The following is a 24,312-nucleotide window of genomic DNA, read 5'->3' as shown; positions in this document are numbered from 1 at the left end:
AACCTTATCTGCCAACAGACATGGAGAGGCCCAGCTAGAGCACGCTGGTTCTGCAATCCCATGTTTTAACATTTACTCTACCTCCTTTGCCATCCGTTTACACTTCCCCATGGGCAGCTGGAAGGAACGTTGTTAAACAGGTACAAAATGTTATCGGCCATGTAAAGAAGAATTACACTATTCAACCTTTTAAAATAATCGCTAAAATGTATAAAAGCAAGATAAAACAGCATATTTCCTTTTTCAATTTGAATGGTTGATACCTCTGTTTATATAGATGGATTGAATATTTCTGAGGGAAAATTATGATATTTGTTCATGCTTATCCTTGAATTAAATGTCTTTATCAGAAGGTTATTGAAAGCTCATCTTTATTGCAGAGCTACTAGAATACAACATAAATTAATTGGAAAAAAAAACCTTTCAATTCTGTTGAATTCTGTCATGGGAGAAGAGAATGAGATTTCAGACACAGCCATTGTGTTTTACCACTTCCATTTTATTGATTGATAATGTTGGTTTACATACAGACAAAATTAGGTGAAAGGCTAAAATGACTGAAAACTACTGCAAATGATAAACTCAATCTTAGCACCAGGCACACATGCTGCACTTTTGATAAGGGTCAAGTGAATGCGAGAACAGAAGACAGAATGTATGAACCAATTTCCACAAGACACCTCAAGGATGAACAAGGATGCAGCTCATATCATTGTTGTAGATTACCCTGCCATCTTTTTCAGTGGTGCACTTGTTTCTGAGAAGGTCTAGAATTCCTGCTCTGATCTCTGGGGTGAAGGACTCGTAGAAGTTGTTTTTCGCTGTCATGAAATTCAGGAGATTCTTTCCAGTCTGGCTGCTTGGATTGAAGCACTCGGTGATGTCGAAGGTGTTGTAAATGGCGTGCTCCTCATATTTCAGACCCAGGCTCTTCAGGCAGGCAATAACCTCCGCTGATGAGCGGCTATCTGGGGTGGCATCGCTAGCGAGCTCCTTCTCGTAAGTCTTCCACAGGATCGCACAACTAGAGTTAGCTGGATATTATGAGATGAAATAATTAATTAAATCCAGAAGAAATATATTGACAAACGACAACAAAACACTGAAGTTATTTTGTCACAGTCATGAGAGACTATCGGTCATCTGAGGATCTTATATAACAGTGATGAGGGCTGGTAACCTCAACAGTCTTCAACGCAAAACTCCAAGAGGGCACTGTTCTTCCAGCACAGAATGAAATGAGTAAGAATCAGGCTGGGTAAATGAAGTGAGATGAAACTTGATACATGTTTTGCTCTTCAGTATAGATTAAGAAACAGGTTATGATGAAGAAGGGCTTACCTGTTCCAATGATGATCATAAGCCTGCCGTTGTTCTTCAGAAGGCTCTGGTAGAATGTGATGGTATCGGCGAGGTTATCCACATGGTAGAGCATCTGTTAAGGAGAGAGTCGTGGGCAACTTTTAATTACATTTTTTGGATGATGCTTGCATCCATGTAAGCCCACAGTTTGAAGTGTTTTCCAACACTGTAGAGTGCATTATATGACTATTTATAGCACTTATCGTTATGCACTTTTCTTTGGCAGAAACAATTCTTCTGATTTGCTCCCCACTGACTTCTAGCATCAGCGGAGGATTTAGGGGAAGCTCAATACATCTCATTGCATACACAAACTGAGACACATTCATCATTACATCATTGTTAAACTGAAGGTCAATAAATAGAAGTCATAATACCTGAACCAATTGTATGAAGTCAAATTTCTTCATATCTCCTTTAGCTTTGACTTGTTTCTCATAGTTCTCACTGCTCATCAAATGCCAAGCAAATGGGATCTTCTGAAGGTTGGGGGTCTTTGCTACCAAAGCTATAAGTTGCACATACAAAAACAGATAATGCAGACAATAACATTAAGAAACACAGTATATACAGAATATGAGAACATGCGATATAACAGATGACAATAGCTACAACCTAAACACAGATTATGATCAGATGAAGACAACAAAGACACATAAGGAACAAATACACATTTGGAAATTATAAAACAAAATCACTCTGCCACATCCTGAATTTTCAATACCTTTGAAGTTGTCTGTGAGCTGAGTGCAGCCCTCCACAATGTCAGTAGTGATCGGGACAGCAGGGAATGTTGACTGCAGCAGAGTGAGTACCTGGGCATCCACCTCCCCTGGAAGAAACCAGGACATCTTTAGACTTTGAAAACCCATTGCCTCGGTGGAATGCTGCTTTAATGTGAAAACCTCAAGCACTAAAATATATTAGTTTGGAATATGCAAACATTCCTGAAACTTTCCAATCTAAAGTTATGAGGAAAACACAAAACGTGTTGGACTGATTCATTCCCTATCATACACCCACGACGCTTACATTATTATCAAAATCATGCTAAAGTGTATTTTCCTCTGGTCTTTAAATCGAGCTGCTTTTAAGAACATGAATCACAATCGCAATCTCTTCACTCGTAGATCTTTGCCACTGCACACAACAGTTTAACTGAGCCAACATGACTTCAACAAACCAGATGTGTTCATGCAACAGTTACCAGCTGCTGTCTCATCACATACCTCCACCACTTCCAACACCAAGAACATCCAGGCTGCTTTTGTCTACTCCGATTCTGCAACATATGATAGATGGAAAAGTAAAACTTGGCTCAAGGATATAATCGTTACTTACAATTAAAACCCTAAAAGAACAAGTTTCAAGAGCCAAAGTGAATTAATAAATAAACAGCTCATAATAACTAAACTATATATATATATATATATATATAGTGTGTGTGTGTGTGTGTGTTTCATTATGATGTTGACTTCACTTTCCATTCTCTTACACAGATAATTATATATCGTTGAATTCAAGAAAGATAATGTGTATGTATACATATATATATATATATATATATAGCAGAAAAATACATGTTCTAATTTATTTTCTGATATGTTACTATCGCTTTACTGCCAGTTTGCCACGTACATAAACACAGTAGAAGAGCAGTGAAGATGACATTTGAATATTGGCCAGAGGAAGCGCGTGTCCTGACAAACGTGCAGTTCAATCGTAGCCTTTCTTCTTGTTAGTTACCTTTTAAATTCTCCTGGCAGGATGTTGTGAATACATTGGAACATGGCCTTGTGCTGTCCGGATTGTTGTAAGTAGAACTGAAAGCATTGGGCCCGAGCGGCATCATAACAAGTCGTCTTTGGATCCACAGCCATGACGGATTCCTGCAACGCGTTACACACGGCTGTTTACAATCATCCATGATTCACAATGATTCGTGCATGCATAAGAAACAACTATTAAAAAAAACTATCTTTACAATCATTACGGTAAGAATCACCTTCAATACGCGGAGAGTAAAGACAGAGCGTCGGGTTGGTTTCACTCAGGTGCAGAGTTGTAGAGTAGCTCTCCCCTCCCACAGGCTGGCTCATTAACTCATACGACCCCTTCGTTACGTAACTCTTGAAATATGAGTACTTGTACACCGGAGCCAACCGCAGTTCTGCTGCCAGATTCCTATTTTGAAATCAGCCTTATCATTTATTAGTTTACAGGAATCTTAGCGATATTATAGTTATATGGTTATATAGTTATCGTTATATATAGTTAAAATGTTTCATTTTTGTGTCGTCATTGGTATATGCCAGAGCGTTCAATGTATTTACGGGGTGTATTCTCAATATTTCACTTGAATTGTTGTTTAAACACAGTCAGTGGTGCACTTAAGGTCCAAGTGACTTCCTCCCACATAATGCGAGTTTACTCTACTTCCGATGACAACATAATTCAACAATGGCCAATCCAGCTTTATTCATAGACGTATGTGGGTTATATCACTGCAGCAAGCCCCAAAACAGCACAGCAGTTGAGTGTTATTTTAAAAACACAATAAAGCACCAGTCTTGTTTTCAGATGTCCGTGAATTCCTGGGGCTGCTAGTGCAAAGTCACTTTGGCCATGAATCGGTTCAAGAATCTTAGAAATTCTCAGAAATATAGTTTCAAATGTTTAGGGTGTGTTTTGTCGATGTTACAATGACAAAACGTTGAAAGGAGGCAAATGAGAAGAATCATAAGTCGGTGAAGGTAATATGTTTTTTTAAATCGTGTACACGCAAGATAATTATAAAAGTACAAAAGTACAATTCTATATTTTTGATATATATTTTTTGTAATGTATTCATGCATTTTCTTGTTTTGTATTTTATCATATTGTTGTATTGTATTTCTTGCTGAGGCATTGTATTGATTGATTTATTTTGCATAGTGTGAAGAGTTGGAAAACATGCACTTTTATAAATTAAGGAAAATAGTAATTTCATGGTGTATTGTATTGAATGTGATTGATAGGACTCATCACACATGAATACGTGGTTGAAATAAGATTGTGTTTTCTTGCATCGGTTGCTTTGTTTTGAATTGTATGGGTTGAAGTGTTTAACTGTGATCTACATAGGGGTCTTGATCTCGAGTCTGGGATCGATTGCTTTGGTCTCCGCCGAATGGCATTGAAAATACCCGCGATATTTTTTCCCTAAATTTTTTCTTGTCGATGAACATTAAACTTTCTGCTGAGAAGCAATCTATATATCACTCTCGTGATTATTCATCCACCCCTTTTTCTGGGGGTGTAACAATAGCACCGTGAACAACATATCTGCCCTCCACCTTCCAGCTTCTTCTACACACAGAAACTGACCGCCTGGTGTCTGCTCAAATAATTGGCTGACACATACCATTTACAGGGTTACTTCAATACATAAGTAATATATAAATCCAGCAATATATGATATGTAACTGTAGCAGGTATGGTCAGTGGTCTATATTAAGAAGAGACTTAAAAAATATGGGATGAGCTGGGACAGACTCACTGAAAATGTTGAATCAATTTTAATTTAAGGGGGAAATAAATATGTTGCATATATTTTGCACTACCAAAAATAATCTTCTGCTGAAAGGCTTGCTTTTACTTCCTTAACGGTGCTTTCAATTCTCCATTTCTCCATGGTTCATCATTTGGAAATATCTTCATACATTCAGTTGGTATGTGGGAAAGCAGATAGTCTAGCATTAGGACCCAGGCAAAGGGCCAGAGTCTATAAATTGGGGTGGAAAACTCAACTGGGCCTTTTTTCCTGAATACAGACACACCTGAGAGGGCAGCTGAGGTCAGCCTTTGTTTGGTGGCTCAATTGATTCTTCATGTTTGGTGAGGGACTAAAAAACGGCACTGAGTGGTAGAGTAGCCATCTGCATTTTATTGTGTGGTTTGAGTCACCATAGCTTGCTGTGAGAAGGTAAATTTGACTTGATTTGGTTTGTGTACAGTGGTGGTTTATTCATAATTTGCCTACATATTTTTTACGCATAACTACACGGACCTTCCTGATGGTGCAGTTAAGCCCCACATTGTTTATTTTCTTTGCTTGTTCATTTATTTTGATTTATGTATTATTGTATAATTTACTCCATCCCTCCTTTATTATAATCTGCATTTAGGCCTTCTATTGAAACTTACTTGTTGAGTGGAGACGAGTCTTCTATTCCATGCATTGTCAATAAAATCTATATTTTCGGTATAGTAGTCTTTGGCTCCAGTTTATTCTGGGTCTTGTGCATTGAGTATCACAGGGTCACAGGTATAACATTGCCCACCACAGTGTTAAGCTCTTCGTACGTCGCGCGACCACATCAGGGAGTTTTACTATTTTGCTGGACAGGGTTCGAATCCAGGTTGTTGCGATCTTTCCATAAATGTATTTTCTTCAATGTATTTCTTCATACGTGGCTGTGATGTAGTGCTCATTTATACAATCGTAATCCCTGCAATTGATATGAGATGTGCTTTATAGATCTCCAGCAACATGTTTGTGAATGTGTGACGAATCAGACGACAGAGGCAGAAAACAGCGGCTGCTTTTAAGCGAACACAACACATGCACAGAAGGGAAACCAGTAGGTTCAAAAACTAGTAGACAAAACACCGGAACGTAATCAAACGCCAGCAGAGATCCCATGCTGTCCTCAATTAAGCAGTTTTTGACTTAATGTAGTGACTGTTGCTTCCCCAAAAAAGTCACCACGGTTGCTGAAATGTTTGTTCTGACGCGTACCATAAATAACGAAGTCCAGTTTCCAATATAGGCATTTTATTTCTCACATAAACAGAGGCCAACCACTTTCTCAGTCGTTATCCATTTTCTCTACTTAAACCAATACATCATAACATTTACATTCATTAAATGTGCAAGGTCAAAAACTGTTTGCTCCCTTCTGTTCAGCAACACCTGTATGATTATATTACCTGTGCCCTGATTCAGACCGGCACTACGCCCCCAAGTGGTGGGAGGTTGTACAAAAACAAAACAACAAAATGGCTCTTACACTTGTTCATATACTTTTAGAACTGTGGCATTTTACCTCAAACACCACTTTCAGCAGAACAAAGATGAGAACATGTTCTCTGGCAACATTAGAGTTTCATGACTTGCAGGCCATGCATACCATATCAGTGTAAACCTCCGTTCATGGTGTCAGCGAGGTTATCCACATAGATCATCTGTAAGGAGAGAGTTGTGGGGAACCTTTATTGTGACCTTTTGAATTGAAGCTTGCATCCATGCAAGCACAGAGTAGCTCCCGCTACACTTTCTGTTGTTAGGAACAATTGCTTCTACAAGAGCATAGAAACATCACACCTCTATTGTATGTGCAGGGATTTGAAGTGACTGTCGGAAATTTGTATGCCTTTGATTCTAATTGACGAGTTTTGCTCGTGCCCCAAAAAATACACATTTCATCATGAAGGTGATAAATGTTTGCCAGTGCAAATTATTACTTTTTTTCATTTCTAGAATATTTATTATTGTATTGTTCACTAAGTATGTTAAAGGACCCAAAACATCAGCAACCACACCATTACTTTACAGTCATTTAGCCGACACTTTCATCCAAAGCGGCTTACAATTCAGTTTCTATCAGATTCACCGTAGGCACAGCTATGGGAGCAATTTTGGGGTTAAGCGTCTTGCTCAAGGACACATCGACATGCAACTAGCCGAGCCAGAGCCGGGGATCGAACCGCCGATTTTCTGATTGAAGGACTGTACTTGACCAGTATATTGTATTGACCATCAAACCACTTCCCTCCTCTGTAATTTTAGAAAAACACTGCCTGGCCAAAAGTTTCATATGTCTGATTGGCTAGGTAGGAGAATCCCCTGGTTGGAAAGACAGAGATACATCTTACATAGAGACCTGCCATCTTAAGAAGAAGTTTTCTTTGTGTGTGTGTCATGTTCTTTTAACTAAACAAGAATTCAGCATTACAATGCTGCAATGACAAGCCACCAACTGTTCTATTCTTTGCCAGACTTATATATTTTGGACCAATCTTTCAGCCAATCCCTTTGAGGCCGGATGATAAACTGGAGTTTAAATGTGTAACTGCAATCAACTTAATGAATGACTCAAATTCACCTGAAGCAAATTGAGGTCTGATGTCTGTCACTACCTCTTTAGGCAATCCGTATGATGCAAATGGGTTTCTCAAAACCTCAACACTTGTGCTGGCTGTGGTGGTCTGCATATGAATTACCTCAGGCCAGTGAACACATGCATCTATGCAGACTATCCTCTGCAAATTCAAGGTGCTTTGGCAGGCATGCTACGCTACTAAATGGAAAATGGACTGTACAGCGCTTTTCTAGTCTTCCTATCACTCAAAGCTCTTTAACACTACATGTCATCATTCACCCATTCATACACTGATGGCAGGGACTACCATGAAAGGTGCCACCTGCCCATCAGGACTCTAACATACCCATTCACACACCGCAGGAACAGCCTACGGGAGCAATTTGGGGTCAACTAGCGGAGCTGGGGTTCGAGCTGCCAATCTTATGATTGAAGGATGACCTTGCTCTACCACTGAGCCACAGTCGCCCCCTGCTTACATATACATATTGTACAGATTCATCTGTTGCACTTTTGCCAGTACTATTTCTTGCATGTTCTATATGTTTTGCAGTAATAGGCAGACTGTCTGTTGGAGGTGTTCCCAGGCCAGATGAGATGTATAATCTCTTCAATGTGTTCTGGGTCTTGCCCCGGGCCTCTTGCCAGTTGGACTTGCTCGGTAAACCTCAAAAGGGCCGTGCCAAATTTATGCAGAGAATATGGATACACCTCTTGCTTTTGGACTGGATGGCTCATAGCAATGACCCTAGTACCCTGCATAAACACCCATAGGGCTCCCCATCGGACACGGGCGTAAGCCTTTATGCGTGTCCATAAAACACATGTTGACTGGATGGGGAAAACTCTTATAACCAACAGCTCTTCAAGGGTAAAGAGCTGGTCCAAGGTTGCACAGCCAGGGCGGAATCCCCATTACTCCTCCCACCTCCAGAAGAGAACATTTTCAGGAGGTGGGAGTTGAAGACCATGAGGACAGGGGGCCTCAGCCAGACGTTCCAAATTCACTCTCACTATAGGTTTGGGTTTATCAGGTCTGTCCAAAAGCCTCCCACTTAATCAGATCCAACTGACCTGCCGGTGGTGATCAGTTCACAGCTCTGCTTCTCTCTTCACCTTGGTGTCCAAGACATATGACAACAGATGTGATGATACATATTTGTATTGTATATATTAATATATTGATTGATGTACATGTATTTTTTCTATGCATTAGGAGGAATTCCACTAATGATTGAGTATGTGGTTGTATTCATGATGAATCTATCATGTCGTGACTGTTTTCATGTTTTTCAGGAGAGTGGGCTTTGGGGAAGACCTTGTATCTTTTATCAACTTTCCAATGTATGGAACGTGTGTAGCTGCCTTCGTTGGTCATGGACACCAGGAGCTTACTGAAATAATGTGGGTGTGAGACCAAGTCTTATTCTTAATTGTCAGAAAAGGAGTGCAAATATTCTAGTATATTACTGGTTTTACAAACATTCACACCTGTGAGTTGTCTACTGTCTACTGATGAGCAGCTCCACTGGAGCATGTTTCTCATTCATACTTTCAGAGCACACTTTTCATGAGTTGACCCAGGGAGCTGAACCAGAACTGAACCTGCAACTGAACCTCTCTTTACCTCCCTAGATTGAGGTACAGTGGTCTCCCCCTTTTCCAAAGAAAGGGGAAAATGACAGGTTTCAATGTATGTGTATGCAGGTGCAGTCAAGAGCAACCAAACAAACAGCCAGAGTTATTACCATTTTACTGCAGATACCTCTGTCTGTGCTCGTGTTTGATCTCTGTGTTGTGTAGTCATTTCAGTTCAAAGACTGGAAAATATGCTTTTAGTTTACAATTGTACCTACATTTTTGTTTCCATGTAGCTTTCAACTCATTTTTTCATGTTCAGTTGAATTTTATAGTTTGTATTGCAGCATTACAAGTAATTTCAGGGATTGCTGCTGAGTGGAGGTGATCAGTGATCTACTTATATATTTTATTTGTCTTTGATCTGCCCATCTTTGTATTTCACAGACAGTTACTGATGCTGCCCTCAAGATGGTGCCAATACTTCATACATCAGTGATATGCCTGAAGACAAATAGTGAGGCCAGCAGCTACCATTGTGACTGTGTTTATCTAACCAGTATATTGCATATGTCAATATGTAAATATGAAGAGACATGGTTTCTTATAGTATAATTACATAAAGTTGTGTAGGGTGATCACACTTAATATAAAAAAAACGTACTTGTCTGGTTAGTTGATATGCTGATTTTTGCATCCATAAGTCACACTAGAGACCCCAAATCAATGAAAAAAAGTCATTGACATGGAAATAAATAATGATGTAAATATCAATGATATAAACACCATTGTGCAGTTAGTGAAACAGCTTTATCTAATTTGTCCAGTACAGTTGCCACCATCGTTATACCTCTTACTGTATTCTGATTAATTGGTAAAACAGTCATTTCAGTTCAATTTATTTGTGTGTATTTTGACTATTAAAACGTTTAACAATGATAAATATGGAAATGGCAAAATAAAAACATTTATTTGTCATGTTAATTCTACAACAGTTACAATGCAAAATAGAAAGGCCAGCATAAACAGGTCCTAGAATTATATTTGTCTAATCACGTTCTCTCATTGATGTAAATATAATCTGCAACCATTTCAATACATAACATTCAAAGGCAAAGACACAGAATCCAGGAACTCCCACAGGAGTGTCCATTTTATCAAACTTAACTGCTCAATCTCCATGGAAAATTAAACCTTCAATTTTACATTTATCTTTATACTGCCAAAGTAATTTGATCCAATGGGAGCAATAGTGTGGTATGGTTGGTAGCACAGCCTGCCAGCTGTAGCCCATTAAAAATGCTATCATGATGGAATATGAGGCTGATGTCTGAAGCTGATCAAAACTCTGAACTTCCCATTTTGTGGCTCATTACTTAAACAAAATGTATTTGAAAAAAAAAGACCCACAATCAATCCATTTTCATTTTGCACAAGCACAGATGAAATCAAGAAATAATTCTGAAATCAAACTACAAAAATTACTGTTCTAGAAAAACAGAACTGATCATGTGAAACAAGGCATTTCCCAGAGACTAAAACATGTTACTTACATACAGTAAATTATACACTGTACAATTTGAAACAATCACCCTTAAAACAAGCGGTTCATATAGTGAATGTGTTTTATTAAGTAAGCTGATCTATGACTATCACTCCAAGGTTGTTGTTAAAGATAACTTTACCGTTGGACTCCACACTACAGTCTGGGTGCCGGAGTAACTCTATAACACCAGCTTTCAGTTCAGATGAGGCTGTCTTACTGAAGTCCAGCACCTCAGTGAGAAAATCTAGCAGAAGCTCTCCCTTCTCATCCCCCTCGGTGAAACACTCGGTGATATCCATTTGAGATGGCAGCTCGTAGCTCTGGTAGCTCACCCCCTTGGAGTCCAGGAGGCTTTTGATGTCTCCAGTGGTCACACACTGACTTATCTCTTGGTTACAGAGTTGATTCCTGTAGGTCTGCCACAGTTTTGCCCAACCACTCTCACCTGGAAAAGATGACATGAAAACAAGACTAAAAGTCTACAGCCATGCTAGCTTAGCTACTCCATGAGCCTGTACTTTGGCTCAGCTGTGCTTTGAGGTAAACACTGACGTCAGCATGCTAAGATAAAATGGCAATGGGTACAAACAGGTATAAGAAGAAAAAGGGTTCTCTGGTCATCTTTCAGCAATATGTAGCTGAATCAGGTGCGAACATTATAATTTATTTCCCTACACTTCAGCAGCACACATTTGCCCACATGCTAAAAATGTCCCTGTGGTCTGGTTAATGATGGGCAATCTCACTCTCTCCTAGAGGTCGACATTATCAACTCACTGCTCTGCAGAGAGGCATATTGGCTTCATTCTTTTAACACAATTGAGCCGTTTTGCCTGAATAAAGTAATATATGTGTCATGTTTCGTCAATTGATTGCACACTGTACAGTGCCGGTTGAAAACATGCCTGTTCAGAACAGGCTGAAAACAACGCCTGTGGTGTTACTGCATGCAGCTTTCTCGAGAATAAAAACTCCTCCACAGTCAACGCTGCGTTTCTTTGGGTCCAATTCGAACTCATTGTTCCTTGAATAAACTTACAAAAGTTCTCCAAAGCACTTAAAAAATAAGCTTTATACTACTTACTTATTGTGCAGTGTGGTATTATTAGTTTCAGTATTAATAGTTAATAGTTTTACTTCAGAAAAAGAGGTTTGAGGAGCCTTTTTCTAACACTTGCAATACCAACATTCCCAGTTAGAGAAAGGGTGAAAAGTAAATCAAGTCGACGTATGCCTGGGGCTCTCTAACTACAAAATCCGCCACTTAAAAATCAAACCCAAGTGGCGGTTACTCACAGTCAGCAACATCTGTGAAATACACTTAGCGGTCGTAATTTTCAAATAGGTATATTAGTCACTTGCTTACAACCACTGCGGTTAAAAGTAGAGCATGGATTTATCACCATTGATGAAACCGTGGTGACGCCAACTCGGACTGCGAGGGATCTGGGTGTGACTCTGGATGACCAACTGTCGTTCTCAGCAAACATTGCATCGGTTACACGCTCCTGCAGATTCCTGCTCTACAACATCAGGAGGATTCTATCACTCCAATGTTGCTGTTAAAGATAACTTTACCGTTGGACTCCACACTACAGTCTGGGTGCCGGAGTAACTCTATAACACCAGCTTTCAGTTCAGATGAGGCTGTCTTACTGAAGTCCAGCACCTCAGTGAGAAAATCTAGCAGAAGCTCTCCCTTTTAAACCCCCTCGGTGAAACACTCGGTGATATCCATTTGTGATGGCAGCTCGTAGCTCTGGTAGCTCACCCCCTTGGAGTCCAGGAGGCTTTTGATGTCTCCAGTGGTCACACACTGACTTATCTCTGGGTTACAGAGTTGATTCCTGTAGGTCCGCCACAGTTTTTCCCAACCACTCATCTGGAAAAGATGACATGAAAACAAGACTAAAAGTCTACAGCCATGCTAGCTTAGCTACTCCATGAGCCTGTACTTTGGCTCAGCTGTGCTTTGAGGTAAACACTGACGTCAGCATGCTAAGATAGCTAAGAAAGACAATGCGTACAAACAGGTATAAGAAGAAAAAGGGTTCTCCGGTCATCTTTCAGCAATATGTAGCTGAATCAGGTGCGATCATTATAATTTTTTTCCCTACACTTCAGCAGCACACATTTGCCCACATGCTAAAAATGTCCCTGTGGTCTGGTTAATGATGGGCAATCTCACTCTCTCCTGGAGGTTGACATTATCAACTCACTGCCCTGCAGAGAGGCATATTGGCTTCATACTTTTAACACAATTGAGCCGTTTGGCCTGAATAAAGTACTATATGTGTCATGTTTCGTCAATTGGTTGCACACTGTGCAGTGCCGGTTGAAAACATGCCTGTTCAGAACAGGCTGAATACAACGCCTGTGGTGTTACTGCATGCAGCTTTCTCGAGAACCGCTCATAAAAACAACTTCACACTCACTCACACAGCTCGCATCCAGTTTTTAAGACTCTGGTGCTAGCTTACAGGGCAGTGAAAGGAACAGCTCCTTCCTATATCCAGACCATGGTCAAGCCCTACACCCCAGCCCGACCACTTCGCTCTGCTGCCTCGCGGCGATTGGTTGCCCCGTCGCTCAGAGGTCCCTGCGGCCGATCGACCTGGTCACGGCTATTTTCTGTCCTGGCCCCACAGTGGTGGAATGAACTCCCTACTGAAATCAGGACAGCAGAGTCGCTGCCCATCTTTCAGCGCAGGCTGAAAACTCACCTCTTCAAGAAGTACTACCCAGAGCCTTCCACTTAGCACTCATTGTATTGTATTAGCATTTATTGTATCTGTATTAGTTTGTTGCACTTATTGTATTTGTATTAGTTTGTTTCTGCACTGTACTTTTGCTCTGGTTTTTACTCTAGTTTATACTCTAGATAATTGTGTAAACAAGGAGATGCACTTGTGACTTCTGGTGACTAGTAGTTCTCTAGTAATTGAGTAGATGTATTTTGCTAGTGCTAGCAAAATACATCTACTCATCAAATCCAAAGTTATAAGTTAGTTTGGCAAAAACCTACACAATTTGAGTTGCAATGGCAAAAATGGCACTGTTCATGTGTAAGCTATCCGCTCGTGCTCGTTGACTCCAGGGAAGTGAAGAAGAAAAGTTCAGTTGCAACGTGAGACTGAGACTGATGGGAATGTCATTAGTCTTGCAAGTATTTTACTCATAAACTAAATTAAAGACGTGAACCTAGTCGTGGGAAGTGTCAATGGATCATCAAAATCATTAACATACATAATATTACAACGACTGTCGGTGCAATCCAATCCATCTTCTGAATGTCGAGATATTATACTGGTTTAGTAAAAACTTTGTCCTGTTGGGAGACGCCAGAGGAAAAGCCATAGGATCACAAAAGTCAGTCGGATTCATCTTCTGTGAACCATGTATCATGTATGTCGTATTTTTTTTACACCAACAGGTGTTCATCCCTATACGTACGAGATGTATCAGCAGTAGGCATACTGGCTCTACAGCAAAGCTAAGCCCTAGACTCAGAGAGACGGGAAAGATCAAATGTCTTGATAGTTTGAGATAAACTTCACCCACTTACCAGACACTAGTATGAGAAGAAGCTTCCCATTTTTGTCCAGGAGACTCCTGAAGAAGCTCATGGTAGCGCCAGGATCCTTCACATAGTACAGCATCTGTCGATTTCACAACAGATAATGAGCTGGTAACTGGATTCATAGAGCACCCAATTAAAACGCTATGCTAGACGGATGTTCTAATGGGATTAATTGCTGTGGAGCGCCGCCAAATGAATATGACCTAGATGTGTCAAAAATACAGTTTATGGGCCAGAAGCACTACGTTGGCAACACAAACCTGTATCATGTGAATGAAGTCAGCCTTCTTTGTCATCTTTTTCACTTTCCAGTGCTCCTCAAACTCAATGGCAGTCATCTGGTTCCAGGCAAATTTGATGTAATCTAAACCTGGTTTCTGTGACACCAAAGCTGCATCAACAGACACAAAACAGAGTTATGGAATGTAATGGAAACATCATTACACAATAATGTTACAACATCAAAAATCAATCTGTATTGTTACTACATGTTGCTTTGTGTAAATGATACATTTCTATTTCATAGAACAGGAACATATAACATAGCTAATTCAACAGTACTCTGCATTATTACTTACAATTCCCTGTATTACACAGTAATGTGAACACCGAAACATGATATTTTAGTGCCTACACTGACATTTTTTTTTTTGGGCCATAATGTTTGCTTGTCACTGGAAATAATGAATCTGTAAATAATTTTGATTCATATATATATTATTCTCAGTTGTAGGAGTGATCCTTAGAATGAAAAGCAGACTTTCTACATATTATCTTCTCTCCAGCATCAACCAAAATGCAAGCAGGAGAACACAGTTTCCCTTAACGTCTGTCATTGGAAAGAAAACCTTCTCCCATCTCCCACACAAGACTGGAGGTTCAGTGCAGATTCAGCCAAAGAGTCTCCACTGGCGGTGCAATTTGTCTTCCAACACTGAACCCATGGACCGGAAACCAGCTAATGGTCAGCCAAGAAGGATGCCTAATGTTCCTAAAGCCATTCTTTCATTGCTTAAATTTAAAGTTACTGTTGTATGTGATTGGTGTCTGGCCACCTCCAGTTATAATAGAACCTCCTGTTATAATAGAACCAATGCTATTAGTCAGCTACCCTCTGAATGTGTCAACCAGCTACTTGGCATACCATCACAGTATCTGGTCAATTCTGGTAAATATTCATCATAATATTGAATATTTTCCTCTAATGTTATTAGTTTTATTGTCTTTTCTCGTTGGTTATCGTGTCGTTTGTTTTCCTTGCGGTGAGTAGTTAGTAATAAATGTGCACGAACAACATAGATATATTTAGTCCTGTGTTTGCTTGGTTGCATTTCAGTCACTAAACATTAACATCTATGCTATCCTGCTCTTCATTGAAACTAATATTGATATTATTCGAATCATTTATTATGATTATTATGTCCCCCATTAATACATCATAAATCTACTTTTCACACTGAGGAGACTTTTTCACACTTTGGCACCTTGCAGACTCTCATTTGAATAATTATATTCACAGATCAGTTAACTTCATTAAAAACTGTCTCATAATTTTCATATTGCCCAACAGCTATAATTGAGCTAAAACAAACGGGGCTGTGATGTCTCACAAACTTACTTTCAGCCCAGGCATAACACTGTATTACAATATATTTATAAGTTTCCCAGAGTTCTCTTTTGAAATAATGAGAGGTGAGGTATGAGGTGGATCCTATAGTGTTAATTTGTTTATGCTAATCACATTACAGGAGTTCATTTGTGTGGCGAACTTCTTCTTTTCCAACCTTCATGTACTCATTAACTTACTGTGTACTGAACTGCTAAAGGGTTAGATCATCCCTTGGTTTGTGGTGATATAGTTAATCAGAAACAATACCTTACAGGACTTTTCAGGCCAATGACAATTTTTGACAGTTCTTGTAAATCATGTCTGGCAATTATTATTTGTTTTACACACACAAAAAACACAAAAATAACATCATCAAACCTTTTTTTATTAAAGATCCCTTTATCGTGTTTAAAACATACTGAGCTAAACATTTAAAAGAAGAAAAAAAAGATCTTGTCACCGTCTTCTTTGGATACAAATGCAATATTTTCATGTATGAATAAATTACAGTGTCCAGATGTGGGAAGACTTCAGAGGCATATCCACACAGACACAAGGCTAACATTGTGTCTTATATTATATGATTCATTTAGATTGCCTTGAGGATCTGTTCTCACTGTTTTGAAAATGTTCTGTTTTATTTGCATATTTCACCAGGATTGTCTTCTGAGACTTGTTCAATACAATTCTGGCCAGAAAGGAAGCTAAATGGTGTTAGGCAACATGAGAAAAAAAAGGAGTAAAAATTAGATCTACAATGATGTAATCTAATGATACTTCATAATAATGGCAGAAGATGATTAAGTCTACCTCATCCAGGTGTATATGTACTGTATATTGGAGCTGAAGGGGATTCAGTGTGTGATTCAGGTGGATACTTTCTGACATGAGGGCTTGAACAGGGCTGGTGGTTAAAGGACCATCCCCCTACTACTGTAATACATGAATAACTGTATTACGAATATATTAGTGTGAAAGCCAAGGACGGCTTTAAATCATATTCTCTGCATTGAACAATGCAATAAAGAGTAAGTATTTCCTTTCTTTGACGTTAAATGAAATGTTGGGGGCACGTGAATATACAGATACAGTATAAATGTGTGTGTGTGTGTGTATGTGAGCTGCGTGTCTGCCCATAAAAACTGTACCTCTGTAGTTATTTAGCTGAGTGCTGCTGGGCTCCACCACCTCGTTATCCACTGTCACCCCTGGGTGCTTCAGACGGAGCTCGGAGAGCATCTCAAGGTCAATCTCACCTACAGGCACCAACACAGTTTCTATTTTGAAAACCATCTGCAAATACAATTTTGACCTACTCTCTCCAAAGTACCCAAACTGTTGAACAATAAAAACTAGAAAGGTGCACTCAGTAGAGCGCATTTTCCTAGTTTTTACTGATGTAATGTTTGATTGAATGAATACAAACCATAATTGCCCACAAGCATAGCAGACTCCCACAACAGATATGCTCTCATTTTAATCTATGTGGCTGTCTGCACCGGCTCCGTGCAGCTAAACTGCAGCTCGCTGCGTAATACCTTTTAGCTTCATGTTGACTGTTCAATGCTCCCTCTGCAGAAACTGTCAGTCCTGCTGTGTGTTTAGTTCGCTGATAACTCTGTGAGCCCAAAAAAACATAGGACTCCCACCAACTGCTAACACCTAACTAGCTTTCTCCTACTAACAAACTGTTGTAGTGATTTGCTTGGAGATCAAAATGATAGTATATTTAATCAACCTGCATGTCATCTCAATCCAAACGGTGCTGCAGATTTAAGCATTTGTCAGTGTTGCAGGAAAATAGACATCTTATGTTGCAATAATCTCAGAAAAAGGTCAAAGCTCAAAACCAGAGAGAGAGTGATCGCTATGCTATTTCTTTCAATATAATTTAGCCATAGGCAGGTCATTTTGTTCTAGTTCTTATTGAAGCTGACAGTTTGTCATGTACAGGAGTAAATCCAAGTAAAGAAGCTGGTCTGGACAGGCGCTGATTCTTTCTGATTAGATTGAATAATACCTTGCGGGGGGAGTAGTCATCCTAATGGATTTTACAGTCCATTAGAGAATCAGTACCCTCGCTTCATTGTGACACTGACATGACAGCTCAGGTAAATGAAAAGAATGGGCATTGACATAAGTGAAGGGTAAGAGCACTCATGGGCACATACTGTAGTGGGTTGGCTCAGGAACAAATGATGTTTGTATCATGAGCGCCGGAAACAAAGTGCAGTAAAAACCACAGGCTAGAGAGGTCACTTTGTCTGCGACGAAGGTTAAAGATCAATCTTGACAACTGGACGGATGCAAACGAACTCTCGGCAGCAGTAACAAGGTTCAAGTTTTTTACGGCTACAACCATAAATGACAGCAGACCAATAGGAAGAGGGACAGCGGGCTGATTCATCAACGCCTCCTCACTTTCGCCGTCTACCGCAGAAGTCACTCGGCTGTTTACTGTGTCACAGTCACATACTGTAGAACACAAGATAAGTTCAACTGTGTCCTATACCGGGTGTACTTACCAGCTCCACTTCCAACTCCTATGACATTTAGGTGGGACTTTCCGTTACCAATGCTGAGGGGAGAGCAGAAAAGCACTTTCAGTCTTCAGAACAGTCAAGTCTGGAAATTCACATCCTCCAACCTGCCGACTGTGGGTCACATTTCGGGGCTTGTAACTGCCAATTTTGCCTTGACAAGTGTGAGATGTTCTGATATAGTGTCTGAAGCATCTCCGATTCAGAGGCTTTGATTGTTGCTATCATGGCGTGTTCTGTCACTCACCGTGTGGATCTTAATTAGACTATCACACTTTTAAAATGTACTTGTGCGGTATATCTCTCCAGGATTCCACAGTCACAGGGTTCAGTTCTCTGCAGCATGGCATTGGCCTCTCACAGCTAAAGCTTATATTAACATAGAATATTTTGTGCAAGAAAAGAAAATATTACACAAACGCTTAATCAATGACATTTACATACACACACCTTGTTTAGCTGGTTAATATTTGTATGTAAGTAGTCAATTATTTGGTTTGGTGGGCAAAACAGTAACAAACATGATAAAACATACAATATTCACAAGATTCCTTTTTGTTTTTTTTGACACATATATTATTTCACTTTTCTTTTATCACATTTTTGACAGGTTAATTGGGTGAGGTGTATACACGCCTTCTTTTTCTGATTAAATCTGAAGAAAGAAATTGAATGTTTTTGACAGATACATGCTTACCAGCGAGTGTCTAATGAGCACAAAGTTACTTTCAGCCCAGAGACAACATCACATAACAAAACACATACAAGCTTCCCAGAGTTCTGTTTGGAGATAATGAGAGGTGGAGTATGAGTGTTAATCAGTCTTCCTATCTGTCGTGTTAATCACATCCCAGGGGTTAAATGGTCGTTAAATTATTATTTTTTCCAATCAGCCCTCTTCTACACTGCTCATCAACTCTTACTGTATTCTGTACTGCAATCTTGTTTCCTAAGGGTTAAGACAATATCTAGGTTTATGGTAGTTAATCAGCAACATTCAAATCACAACACAAGTTATAGTTCAGGCCAATACCAGTGTTGGACAGTTCTGGTAATCTAGTAATGATACACTGACACGTCTACACAAACACACACACACACACACACACACACACACACACACACACACACACCACACAAACCTCCATAAAAATAACACCGTCAAACATTTTTGATAAGGATGCCTTTATTGTTTTTTAAAATGTACTAAGCTGTACATAACTTGTCAGTGCTTTCTTGTGGTCAAACTATGCATTGTTTCTAAATTATCTCAAATATATATTTTGTTAGTTTTGTACTGCAATGTCTTGACAATTAGCAGCCACCATACATGCCAATATATATTGTCGGATATGTCAGAGGTTATATCTGTCCAGCGCTAAAGTAAACTAAACTCAAAAGTATTGGGGAACCCCAATATAACTACTGTACAGTAAACTATTCCCTATTCTTTTCTAATATATCATATTGAATTGCACTTTGATTTATTCTATTATATTGTCAATGGTGTGGTCATGTAGCTTCACTCATAAAACGTGTGTGTGTGTCTGTGTGTGTGTGTGTGTGTGTGTTGCAGATTACCTGGCCAGTATATCTGGAAGCATATTGTGGATGAAGTCCCGCATACACTGATGCTCAGAGGAGCGCTCCAGAAAAAGCTGGAAGCATTTCTGGTATCTGCTATCATCATTAACCAGACTCATCAGTGAAGATGCCATGGCGAACAAACTGGCAAAAAATAAATAAATCAGAAAATATTTCCACCAACAAAGAGGGTCAGAACTGTAATCTCTGAAATGTGTGTGTTTTTTTAAGGAGTTAAGAGTTTTGCTGTCAGATTTGTCATCGACAATAACTAAGCCTGCTGATATTTGATTACATTTAAGCAATAATAGGTTGTAATTTCATTGTATTTTGTTTTCCTATCGTGGCTAGACCTTCCTTATCACACCCAATTCATTTACAAAAAAAAAAATGATGTAATAGTTTAACAAATATCCCCTTTCTCATAACAGAATGCAGCCATTGGAGATTGATTTCCTTCCTTTGTTACAATCATCAAACATACTTCAGGCTTCTGTTTTCACTGTGCTGAAGGTGAACCCCCAATGTGAAACGAACTTCACTCCGTCGGATTGCTATTATTATCGGCTACACTACAGGATCGCTGAAGCTGAGCCACGTCTCCAGCAGCTGCACGTGATATCGTGGCTATCGTGCTGTGTAAACAATGTAAACAGCAGCGGAGACAAACAGCAGCCCCACGCAGATCGAGACAGAAGCCCCGTCGCGTAACGTTACGTTGATGTGTGTGGCCGATCGGAATAAGTGATGTCACAGCGGCTATTTTTTTTTTTTTTATGGTTTGTCATCATTGTGCACGTGGTGTTTAAATAAACTACACAGATTAAGACAAAACGCGGCATTGTTCACTTACATGTGGTGCAGGAGGGAGTCCGGAGAGCTCTGCAGGCTGGAATAAAACCCTCCCACTAGAAATAGCCTACCGCTTCCTTAAAGGAGGGCCCCAAGATACGTCAAAGAAAAGCTCTCTCAACCCAGTGATGTAACACTGTAAATGAACTACAAGTCCATTGCGAAAAAAACAACAACCAAGAGTTTACAGGTTTGACAAAAACGTCTGATGCGTTCGCACATTGCCTAAAGTAGACTAAACAAACATTAGATTGCAAATAAAGCATCAGATAAAGCAAACTGATCAACACAGGATGATCAGTTTGGGATTAAAACAAGACTAATGCTTCAGGGAGAGTTTATGAGGGAAATGTCTCTTGGTATGTCCATCTCCCCTTTTTAGTTATGTCAGACAGGAAACAAGCCAGTAACCCAAATCAGATTGTAATCAGGCCACAGACCCCATCTGATAAGATTATAATCTCAGGGAGTGAATGCTGGGAGGAGATTTTAGTCAGATACGATTTAGTAGCCAGAAGTGTATAATGTAATTGTTTAGACTATCACATTTCCATTTTTAGACATGGGCCCCTGTGGTGAATATTTCTAAAGAACATCAGTGAATCCTCAGTACATTCATTGTCTCAATTAGTGACCCCAACAACTATCAGACAAACTCTGTTTCAGGACATTTTCTGTGTTATATGTTAATATTTCAGTTATGATCATGTAAATGTCAAAGACATTTTTTTTTCCTTTCTGCAATTCACACACTAATGAACCCCCAAAATATCATCATTACAATTTATTTTCTTAAGACAAGTGAATTTTACTTTAGGTTTACTTCATGTCATTTTCTCTAAAAACTGACCGAGGTTAACAGGAACTATGAGGAGTATTAAAAGCATTGTTAGTATGATTAATAGCACCCCTAGTGGTGGATAGGAAAATGTCACGATATATTAAATGTCAAAGTGTGTGGAATGTCACTAAATACTTATGGAATGTATTATATGTTTACAGTATGTTTACTATAGAAGTGCTGAACCATAAAAGACAATCATTGAATGTATTGAACTAAACGTATACATGTATACAGAGTGATTTAAGCCATGAGGCAGAAACAGGGTGAGACAGGGATTTGCTAGTTAACTAGTTGGGCTGTTGGGTGAGGCGTGTGAGGACTCAGCCCCGCGGGACTTATTTCCATAAATTGAGTAATTCAGTTTGCAACTGTTTTAGCTTCTGTAAGATTAAATACTTTTTGATTGTAAACCGAATCCAGCTCATTTTTGTGGGACTTCGCTGCCGAAAGTTAGCAGCAGCGAAGGTCCAGCAGCCTTACTCGTATGAGAAGATCTAGTTATCCCTAACAGAACCAATACATCATCATTTCTCCATCTTGAAGAAAAATGTTTTTATTGAAAAATCCTATTTTCTGGTCTTTTTGAAAATGTTTAACATTTGGCTGGTATAGAACACTATAGCCCGAACATGAACTAAAACTAAGGAACTTAACCATTATTATTAATGTGTCCTCCCTTCACTGGCTCAAAGTTCAAGCCAGGCTGAATTTCAGAGTCTCTTTATATGAGCATGCTCCATCTTATCTATCCAACCTCATTGCACTCCATGTGCCACCTCTGTGCTTTCAGATCACAAGGTGTTAGCCCTCAAATAATAATGACAGCTGAAACCGAGAAGACAAGGCAGAGGATGGAAAATTATCTTTCTACCAAGCATCACATCTTTGGATTGAACTCCCTTTATTAACTGATGAAGCAGAAATTCAAACCAACTCTGTCTGATTCAGTACCTGAAAGATATCAAAGTAAAACAACTGTCTGTCTGTCTGTCTGTCTGTCTGTCTGTCTGTCTCTCTCTCATATGCACACACACACATTATATAATATTGTACACAAATCTCATATTTAATGAGTCTAGAGTGAAGCTGTTGGGGATAGTGGTGCGTTGTGCTAAATGATAGCGTCAGCATGCTCACAATGACAATGCTAACGTGCCGATGATTAGCAGGTATAATGGTTGCCATGTAAAGGTTCAGCAAAGTTATTACAATTCATCTTGAAGGGAAGATGAATGTTTGAAATATATTTACTAAAGTCAAAGGCAAAAGCACTTGTTTCATATCGCAGACAGTCCTATTGATTTATATTGACTGCTGCAGGCATTTACGACACTTCGGCCATTACACCTTGATGTTAGTATCATAAAGATATGGAGGGTCAGGCCGGTTCAGAGGTCTGTGCAAGCAACATGCAACTGTGATTCCTGGTCCAATTCCAGCTGGTGACTTCTGTCACGTGGCTTCCTGTTTTTCTTGAACCATCAAAAATTGATGTTCAATAAAGGCTAAATTCCATTAATATAAATATAGTCTAAAAATCATTCAAAATACAGAAAAAGATTTTGTTTGGAAAGACAAAACATCACCAGCAAAGTGATGAAAACTGGATGAAGTTCATCACTGTCGGGGTGCCGAACTCAGCAATAAATGATGACAAACTTTCATCATTTTTGAAAGGTTATGTATTTCTGCCAAATATTCATTAAGCTCTCTGATAGGCATACTGAGTTTCACTATATTTTCCGACTTGTGAAAAATAGATGAATCCTGATTAAAACTAGACACCTTCACTGTTTAATTGTCTTCACTGAAACTTGCAAATGTGTCTTGAGAGCTACTAAAATGACATGAATTGAACATGACAAGATCAGCGCACGTCTTTTCCACCCAAAGCATGCCAAGCGTTTGAATTCAACCTTTTCTTAAACAAAAGTGACAGTCTTAAATGAATGAATTCGATGAGACGAAAGTTTTAAACACTTTCCCTCACGACCTGCGAGCATCCTGGGACTATCAGAGTGGGAATCTGACTGGAGGGCCAGACGAATCTTATCAGCTGCTTATATATTCTGGACTCTTCCTCGGAGCCTGTATCAGCAATTACACTTTGAGAGTCAAGGAGCCGATGAAGATCAGGGCAGGACTAGAGCATCTCTCACAAATATGTCACTCAGACTGCAGGGTTTTATTTTCACATGGTTCCACAATTTATTTGCACTTTTGTCCAGCTCTCCAAGTACACACAATAGTAACACAAATAGCATGGTACTGTAAACAATGAGTGAACATACTTTTAGATTTTTTTGGGGGGTATAACCCAATAGAATCAGGTGAGAGGTTGGCTGTTCTTTGTTTTATAATGGAAATGTGCCCCAGATAACTTGTCTATTCGTTGATCCTGTTATCTAGATATTATCTCACAATTGGATTTCACATTGACTTAACATTTACCGTACTGTATGTCCCTTTGTTGGCCAAATATTACAAAAAGAAAATACTCCAAAAATGTTTGGCAACTTGTAAAACAGAATCTTCGCAAGGCCACTCGGAGCACTTTCTGCCAAAATGGATCAAGCATGCTTACATACAATCAGCTGTGTAAATACAATTGTTACAACATGTAGCAACTATATTTGCACAACCATTAAGATTAGAGTCACTGGTAAAATACATT

The 24,312-nt window shown here is 39.3% G+C and overlaps 2 protein-coding genes across 2 annotated transcripts; both read right to left on the bottom strand.

Moving 5' to 3' along the window:
- Window positions 1–478: 478 nt before the first annotated feature.
- Window positions 479–3,495, bottom strand: LOC306704312 (histamine N-methyltransferase A-like). Its single transcript, XM_079170604.1, has 7 exons — window positions 3,368–3,495; window positions 3,109–3,251; window positions 2,592–2,644; window positions 2,087–2,194; window positions 1,740–1,870; window positions 1,342–1,435; window positions 479–1,034 (listed from the first exon to the last, which is right to left on the bottom strand). Exons 2-7 carry the CDS (start codon window positions 3,240–3,242, stop codon window positions 682–684), a joined length of 873 nt encoding a protein of 290 aa, XP_079026730.1. The 5' UTR covers window positions 3,243–3,251; window positions 3,368–3,495; the 3' UTR covers window positions 479–681.
- Window positions 3,496–10,034: 6,539 nt separating this feature from the next.
- Window positions 10,035–20,855, bottom strand: hnmt (histamine N-methyltransferase). The gene is made up of 7 exons (XM_079170349.1): window positions 20,796–20,855; window positions 19,940–20,086; window positions 18,344–18,396; window positions 16,967–17,074; window positions 14,470–14,600; window positions 14,195–14,288; window positions 10,035–11,074 (listed from the first exon to the last, which is right to left on the bottom strand). Exons 2-7 carry the CDS (start codon window positions 20,074–20,076, stop codon window positions 10,713–10,715), a joined length of 885 nt encoding a protein of 294 aa, XP_079026475.1. The 5' UTR covers window positions 20,077–20,086; window positions 20,796–20,855; the 3' UTR covers window positions 10,035–10,712.
- Window positions 20,856–24,312: the final 3,457 nt, after the last annotated feature.

This window comes from Pholis gunnellus, assembly GCF_910591455.1.
Source record: "Pholis gunnellus genome assembly, chromosome: 12".
NCBI classification, from domain to species: Eukaryota; Metazoa; Chordata; class Actinopteri; order Perciformes; family Pholidae; genus Pholis; species Pholis gunnellus.
Note: the sequence above shows the minus strand (reverse complement) of the source record. Positions and strands in the feature narration are given on the sequence as shown.

Excerpts from the sequence above, each read along its gene's own strand:
- LOC306704312 (XM_079170604.1), bottom strand. The coding sequence starts at position 3,242 with ATGGCTGTGGATCCAAAGACGACTTGTTATGATGCCGCTCGGGCCCAA. Across the intron at positions 1,871-2,086 it reads GCTCACAGACAACTTCAAAG|CTTTGGTAGCAAAGACCCCC; the intron begins GTATTGAAAATT and ends TGCAACTTATAG. Across the intron at positions 1,436-1,739 it reads ACTTCATACAATTGGTTCAG|ATGCTCTACCATGTGGATAA; the intron begins GTATTATGACTT and ends TCTCCTTAACAG.
- hnmt (XM_079170349.1), bottom strand. The coding sequence starts at position 20,076 with ATGGCATCTTCACTGATGAGTCTGGTTAATGATGATAGCAGATACCAG. Across the intron at positions 18,397-19,939 it reads CTTCCAGATATACTGGCCAG|CATTGGTAACGGAAAGTCCC; the intron begins GTAATCTGCAAC and ends CTCTCCCCTCAG. Across the intron at positions 14,289-14,469 it reads ACTTCATTCACATGATACAG|ATGCTGTACTATGTGAAGGA; the intron begins GTTTGTGTTGCC and ends TGAAATCGACAG.